This window comes from Lagenorhynchus albirostris, chromosome 7 (assembly GCF_949774975.1).
Source record: "Lagenorhynchus albirostris chromosome 7, mLagAlb1.1, whole genome shotgun sequence".
NCBI lineage: Eukaryota > Metazoa > Chordata > Mammalia > Artiodactyla > Delphinidae > Lagenorhynchus > Lagenorhynchus albirostris.
In genome coordinates this window covers 45,239,168-45,247,522 of record NC_083101.1, presented here as the reverse complement: position 1 = coordinate 45,247,522, position 8,355 = coordinate 45,239,168, and the positions used below count along the sequence as shown (strand labels likewise).

The following is an 8,355-nucleotide window of genomic DNA, read 5'->3' as shown; positions in this document are numbered from 1 at the left end:
ATTCTCAGTGACTTAATGTTTGAAGTGCAAAATAAGGAAACCAAAGCCACAGGTTCAAGGGATTTTTAAGTCACACTACATGAAGGTCAAGTTCAAAAAAAGGAGAAAACAGTGAAAGCCAAAGTTTAGAAAGCTTCTGGTCCCTGGGTATATTTTTTAGTTTGAGGAAAATAAAACAAACAATGGTAAATGGATGCCCTTTACTTAGAAGAAGCAGCTGGGGGCCGTTCAAATAGAAGTGGGTGATCTCACAGCCCCACCCCCATCCTAGTGTCTTCAAACACTGAGCCATGGCGGGGAGAGGTGGGAAGGGAGATCGGAGGGCGAAAAGAAAACAACTCCGTAAGCTCAAAAATGTCTGTTTTCCCCTTTCAGCACAAATTGAAGTGATACCATGCAAAATTTGTGGCGATAAATCCTCTGGGATCCACTACGGAGTCATCACGTGTGAAGGCTGCAAGGTATGGGACTTTAACTCAGTACTGCCAACAGCATCCGCGTTTGCCTCAGGCATCTGTGTACTTCACAGTGCAAGAGGTGACACCTTTTGAAAGGCCTGCTAAAGGATTCTTGTGCCTGCTGCTGACACCCAGGAATTCTTGCTTGGTGGGTGGGTGGGTTGATTTTCTGTTCTTTGGCCTTTTACGTTTTTGCCATTGTCTAACTCATCAGCAGGTGCTTAAAAATGGATTAACATTTAAAAGCTTCAATTATTCACATTTACAGAGCTATAAATACTGATTTACTGTTTTAACAGTTTTGTGTCCAGTAAACTCCATCACATTTATATCAATATGAAAGGTTAAAATAAAGATTATAAGCTAATGGCCATGTATTTATTTATTTGCTTGAGAAAGCCGTCGAGATAGCAGTTGCAATATGCATGTGACCATCCTTTATTCTCATGTTCCAGAAAAATAAAAGAAAACTGGAAGCATGGAATGTTAAAAGTGGAGCAGATAATCTCTGATCAGTTAACAATCATCTGCCCCAACTTCATCAATGAGATCCTGAGGTCTAAACGAGATTATGTCATATGGCCAATGTCACTAATCTAGTTAGTGAAAGAACATGGCCAAAAGCATGTTTCTTTCTCTGTTTTTCATTCTCAGTCTAGTGTTCTCCTCCACAACAAATCCAACCAATTCTTCCAAAGACAAACTAATTCCTATGAGCAAGTTGATTTTTAAAACACAAAGCTGGAGGAATAGCAGTTAACATAGACTTAATCTGAAATAAGAGAAATTTGAAACTTAAGAGTAAATGTTTAAATTTAATCCTTAGAAGGAAAGAAAGGGTGAGAGACTAAATATCAAGGGGGAAATGAAAACAGTTCTGCAATTTTAAAGGGCAGTATGTAACCAGAACAAATGAAATGCAGACATAGTCCAGGAGGGGAAAGTGATAGACTGGCAAAGTTATTGGCAAAAGCAATTATATTTTTGATCAAAGATGCAAACAAAGTGAATCATTAATTTAAGGTCAGTAAACTGAAGGAGATGCGGCACAATCAAAAATTCTAAGAACCAACTTTAATCTTATAAGACATTCAGATATAAATGAAACAAAACGTACTGTAACTCAGATAGTCATGCTATGTGAAAAATTGGCAGTGTCTTCATAATAGTCTCAAAAATTATGATTCCTGGAATTGAAACTGGAGGGAAGAAAAGAAAAAGGACTAAATGAGAATAAAGTAGAGGAGGGATGCAGAGGGGGCAGAATAACATGAAATGTCCTAACCCATCAACATACTGACTGGCTTTAGAGGTGATTAGCAGTAACCCGTCTTTGAACATCATGAGATGTGCCTTGTATTCTGTTCTTCTGCAGACCTATAATTAAGAATTGCATGTTATTCACCTTAATGCAATTTTTTCAACTTACCACAAGACATGTTAAAGCAAAATTACGAATCAGCAATTTTTTACCCTTCTAGAATAAGTTATTACTTCCTCTGGGCAGATAGACAAACAGTTTTCTTCATAAACACTAATAATTTTGTTTTCTTTTTCTTAACTCATTTTTTATTTTTTTGGCCATGCCACGTGGCGTGCAGGATTTATTCCCCCAACCAGGGATTGAACCCATGCCCCCTGCAGTGGAAACACAGAGTCTTAACAACTGGACCATCAGGGAATTCCCCTAAATACTAATAATTTTGGAATCAGACACCTCTCCAGTGAAATCACTTCCACCATGTTGGTTTATTATGCAATTTTAAGAGCTCTGGTCTAGTTTACACAGTACCCATGAAAAAATGTTTTGTAGCTCAGTGTCAAAGTGGAAATGTTTTGTGTTTCATTGGATAAAGCCGTATTTAGAAAATGTCTGTTTTCAAAATATGAGGCTATGGTCATGTTAAGGAACTAAACATTTTAAGCAGTGATTTCCAAAAAAGATTTAACTACTGAACAAATATATTCCAACAGGTCAATAGTCAAGAACGAGTATTTAGGCTCCTGTCATCTTTTCTATTTAAAGAAGCAATCCAGGATCAAAGAACTTATGCTGTCATTTTGAAGCATATTCTGAGGTTTTAGTCAAAATGATACTGTACACCACACAACTTCTTTTTATTTCATGGAAAAAACCCACATTTGTAAATATGCTACATTTTTCTCCAAATAGCAAACTCAAGAAATTCTGCTCAGACTAAGATATCAATGTCAGCACATTTAGTATCAACCTCTGAATTTTCATAATACTGTTTTCAGATCAACATAAACCACCCATTTTAAATAACATCATTTCCGCTTGTGCACTTATTCAAGTTCCTTTTCATCCAATAAAAATTTAAAACGAAATCTCTTCTTCATGCCAGAAACCTCATTTGCAGTAATGAGCAACAGATAAGCAAGAAATGTCTCACAATTAATGTCAAATTGGCCTTAAATTAGGGCTGTAGCTGTGACTTCAAAAAAGTCTCTTCTGTCAACTCCTTTGCTAAGTGGCACTTAAGAGTATCCATAGGTAAAAACCACACAATTCTCTTGTAAAATGTAAATTCCAAGTCATCTTCAATCAAGACCGATGAGCTGAGGTTATGCCTTCTGACAGCTTTCACAGTATATGAAGTACATAATTTCAACCTCTGGGGGCTTAGATGGGATCTCTTGTTTAAGGGCTCCATGAGTTCATACAAACTGGCCAATTGGATATCTTATTTTGCCACCACTGGTTCATTAAATAAATAATACACATGGATCTGTGGGGGCAAAACTAGCTCTTGTTGTTGAATGGCTTGAGGATTACAGCCACAAAACCAATTGGCACTCCTCTCTAAGGAGGTACTTGGCCACTCATCCCTTTCTGAGGCTTTTCATAAGGTTGGCCAAGCTCTCTGTTACAGTGCCTTGCCAAGCCATATGGAAGCCTGAGGCAAAAGGAAAATTGATAATTTTAATTCTGTTTTTATGTAAACTTTTGGGGAGTTTGCATTAATGTTGATTTGTAACATGTAAAATCAGTGTTAAAATGTTTATCCTGAGTACCACATCTTTTGGCAACCCTTAAATGTGTGACCAATGTGATTGCCTCACCCGTCTCACCCTAGTCCCAGCCCTGCACTATCCTCCCACTGATAGTTGAGGAAACTGTTTGACAGAAGTCAAGTGACCTCTTCCAGGCCTCTCAGCGAGATGGGCATTGCGTGACCATCCTGGACCTTTTCTAGGCTTCCTCCTTCCAAGAGATGATAGTACAGGATATCTTTTCCTAAAATTTCTCTTGGTAAATCTATTTGTAGATCACTGCTTTGTTTGTAGCACTTTGCGCTTTTGCTGTATTGTAATTCAAGGACAAGGAGTGATGAGGGAAACTAATTAAATAGGTGAATGAATGGGTGAAGGATACTTTCATATCTCTGGAGAAAATGTTTATTTACCCCAGTAGGATTTTTGGTAAGAGAACTAAGGTGGGCGGTATCCAAAGAATTAAAAAAATAATCGACTCAGCTGTGGGTTTATTTATAAGGGTGATGTATGGTCCAAGGCAGTTCATTTTGTACCAGAAGGACCTAACCGTACTTGCATGAAGACCTCCTAGATCGCTACAGCCTGAGGCCAAGCAGAGAGCATTCATTCAGCTTTTACTTATTGTCTGTTTTCTACTGAGCAGTTTTTATACCATATTTCCTTTATTCAAAGATGTGGTTGACTCTAAGGTACATCACTGCTTAGAAAAACAACCTTCCAGATACATTCTGGCCAAATACAAAAATTTCCAAATGGATAAAAATGCATCTTCGAAACTAGGAAGATAGTGGCGCATATGGAACCCACACTACTCAGTACCCAGAGTTTCTCACTCCCACAGCACTTGACACACTCCTGTGTTATTGTCCCCATGAAGTTTTGTCATACGTGACACTCTCCTCTGCCACTCCCTTCCCACTGCTCTCTGGGGGCAGGAACTCTATTCTATTTTACTTTGCATAGAACATCACAGATGTCTTTAGTACACATTGATTGAATGAATGAATGAATGATACCTTCATATCTCTGCAGAGAGTCCAAATTTTCCCCAGTAGAAACATCTGTAAGCAGTCCAAGGAGAGGTAGCCAAAGAATTTTAAAAAGCGAACTCAGTTAACGACGTTCACTGTAGAAAATGTAGCTATCATCTCTGTTAATGGTCGCTTCTTATAAATTTATCTCCCTCCCATTCTCTTTCTCCCTCTAGGGATTCTTTAGAAGGAGCCAGCAGAACAATGCCTCTTACTCCTGCCCGAGGCAGAGAAACTGTTTAATTGACAGAACCAACAGAAACCGTTGCCAACACTGCCGACTGCAGAAGTGTCTTGCCCTAGGAATGTCGAGAGATGGTAAGGCATCGCCTTCCTACTTCTTACTTAAAGGCTTTCAAAATAGAGAGCTAGTGGGAAGCAGCCGCATAGCATGGGGAGATCAGCTCAGTGCTTTGTGACCACCTAGAGGGGTGGGATAAGGAGGGTGGGAGGGAGATGCAAGAGGGAGGAGATATGAGGATATATGTATACGTATAGCTGATTCACTTTGTTATAAAGCAGAAACTAACACAACATTGTAAAGCAATTATACTCCAGTAAAGATGTAAAAGAAAAAAGAAGGCTTTCAAATGTATGCTTTTCTTTTTTTCATTCAAAATTATTTAATTACAAGGCTGGATAACTGAAAAAGAATTTTCCATTAAAAACAATTTCAGAGCCAGAAAGTATAAATAATATACTGGCTAACACGTATATGTCACTCTAGGGCAGTGACATGATTAAACAGAAATGGCTTGAATCTTACGGATGCATCAAATGGATGCTTTGCTGGAGTCTGTTTAAGCTGCTGGAAGAATTCTAGACAAAGGGATAAGAAGAAAAGAAAACCACATGCTGGCAGTGTATTAAGAGGAAAAGTAAGAGCAAATAAATATATAGTATTGCCTATAACATAGGAAGAAAGGAAAGACTTTTCTGTAGCTCATGGAGCAACCTGTGCTAACTAGGTTAGATGAAAGCCACATGGTCCTAGATCTAAAGGTGACCACTTGTCCAAGTTTGCCTGTGAATGAGAGACTTCCTGGGATGTGAGATTTTCTGAGCTACAACTGGAAAGTCCCAGGCAGACCTGGACCACTTGGTCACTGGGTAAGTCTGACTGGTGCACAGGTTGCTTGGTAGGTGGAGATGCTAAGGAACAGACCTTGCTTCTGTAGGAAGCCCAGAAGCTCCATTAGTGGATGTGGACTATTCAGAGGCATGATGAAGATCAGAAAGGCTGTAGCAGAGCTCCACGTCTTAGAAGGGTTCTGTAGATGGTGTCCTTTTCAGAATAGACTCAAGTGTGTACTCCACCTCACGCCCAATCCAAATGGGTGGCTTGGCACCCCAACTGAACTTCTTAGATTAATGAAAGAGGACAAATAAACTCACACAAAGAATTTCATTTAGCTTTGTGTCCATTTTTAAGTTTTCACCTAAACGGATTCTTTCCCCACTGACGTTGGCCTTAGCACTCCTGTACTGGGTTATGAGCAGCCCTGTGTCCTGGGGCCGTTTCTGTCTTGTTCCCACTGTCCCCTCAGGGTCTGGTTAAAAGCAGACACCTAAGTGTTTGTTGAATGAATCATGGAATTCTCTTTTACCTAGAGCCTGAGACACAGACAAAGCCCCTGATACTCATTCTCTTTACGTGAATCACTGTGGATTCTGTGTCTCTGGTCACACTCCCTGGAATGAAGTTCAAGGCAGTGTGGACCAAAAAAGAAAAAGAAAAAAAAAAAAAGAAATACTTCTAGATTTTAAAGAAATATAGATAATTGGCATGCACTATCTCTTGGTATAAAGGGATTTTATGAGTTATTGAATTAAATGCGGGCCTTTTAGTCATTTGGATAAATTTAGCTCTGCATAGATGGTATCTAAACATATACACTGTTTACTTCTTAGCTTGCATTCTCCAGATAGTTGCATCTTGAATTTCTGTTTACCATTTCTCTAATTTCCAACCCACATATACTTGTCTTGCACAAAAGTATACCAATGAGATATATTTAACCCCCAAAATAAAAAGAATCTGACGTTGAGCCTTCCAGTTTATAGATAGCTTCTAAAGCTACAAGATGTAGGTTTCCAAAACTTTTCTATGTATTAGCTGATTTTGTTTGTTTGTTTTTCTAGATTTGCTAATCACATATATTTACTCGTAGGGTAAATTTGTAGCCCTGTGTACTTGCACATAACTAAAGTGAAGAAATTGGAGGGTGGAGATTAAATGGTTTTCAGAATTTCTTTAGTGAAATTCTGTGGGAATTCGAGTTGATAATTTTGCACTTCATTTCTGTAATATGGAGGCAGCATAATAATCGACAGTATCTGAAAAGTTTCATTAATAATTCTACAGAGAGACTAAGCCATTGAGTATTTGCCTTTGTTGCTTCTTCCTACAATAAAAGGAAGTATCTATTTGGAAAGAGAGATCACGTGGGTCTGTGCTGGTGAACAGAATCATGAGCAAGGGATGGGCATATGGTCCAAGGCAGATTCTGTGACGTCAGCCCACAAAATCTAAGAGGTTGTCTGAATCTCATGACATAAAAGAAATATATTGTCGGGGCGGGGGTGGGGACGTGGGGATGGTTTATGGATAGAGCCACAGTCTATTCTCAAGGGGGAAAAAATTTACTACAGCATAAACTTCTGTGCAAGAAAAAGCAAGATAGTATCTAAGGATGCTGAGGATTAAGGATAATGATCCATCTTAATTTTAGGTCCAGAGACAATCTTGAGGCTTCCAGGGACATCTTTCAAAATGCCTCCTAAGCATGGCTTGTGTCAGATTAATGGCAAGGAGCAATGCTCGGGAGTGATAGTAGTGGCTGGGAATGAGGAGAAGAGGCTTCAACAGAAGAAAAACATGATTCTGTCTATGGGAAAACAAATTCTTCTTTACTCTTTATATAGAGGAAGTTTGTTATAAGCCTTGAATATATAGGGTACTTTAAACTAAATAAGTCACACTAATACCTGGGAAGCTAAACAGGTTTTATCTCCTATTGATAAGTAATGCCTAGTATGTGGTATCAAAGGATTATGAAGCCCTGAGGTTATGGTTAATTAGCTATGTCTAGTAAGGGCTCAAGAATAAGAGGTAGTATGTGTCCTGCCACTAATTTATTATACCTACCTTCTACTGATGAAGCAGATATTTTCAAAGTGCTTTAGCAGTAGTACCAGTAGCCAAGGTAAGATGCCCTCACACCTAACTTCTATATATACACCACCCAGCTTCCCTCAGACATAAAGTAGCATCTTCATTTTAATATTTGCATTTGTTTTCTGTCAGTTATGCCTGGCTCCAAGAATATTTACTTCACCATATCTGGTCACTAAAACAATATGACTGCTAGTAGATGACTTGATATAACTGTTGGCTCCGCTGGACTTTCATTCTGTCCTGAATTTCAGCTTCTATAGTGGCGTATTAGTCATGGGAGATATATGAGTAGACAACAAACTCAGCAGTAACAAATTTGTTCGAATTTAGCATTGGCAAAGAATCAAAAGTCAAATCCACTTGGAATACATACACATGTGTTTATGTGTATAAAAAGGTGAAGGTATTACAAGTATACGTGTGTGTGAAGTGACGGCATACATATGTGCACTGAATCTTCTCCACCATTGTATTTATTTCTTTTTTTAACTGGACCCTTCACAAATGTTAGTTGCCGGAATCTTCAGTGTCAGGTGTATTAGCACTACCAAAAAAAAAAAACCAGAAAATATTTTGGCATCAATAGGAAGATATTGCACCCCAAAGAAAAAGCATTATACTCACCTTGCAATAATGAAGTGTGTGTCCTCCTAAGTGACATGCCTCTATG

At 38.6% G+C, this 8,355-nt stretch overlaps 1 protein-coding gene across 1 annotated transcript in view; it reads left to right on the top strand.

Moving 5' to 3' along the window:
* The first annotated feature begins 290 nt into the window (after positions 1–290).
* RORB (RAR related orphan receptor B) overlaps positions 291–8,355 on the top strand; it is a 49,739-nt gene continuing 41,674 nt past the window's right edge. The window contains exons 1-2 of the mRNA XM_060153201.1: positions 291–461; positions 4,684–4,825. Coding sequence (XP_060009184.1) covers positions 291–461; positions 4,684–4,825 — 313 coding nt within the window. The remainder of the gene's footprint in view (positions 462–4,683; positions 4,826–8,355) is intronic.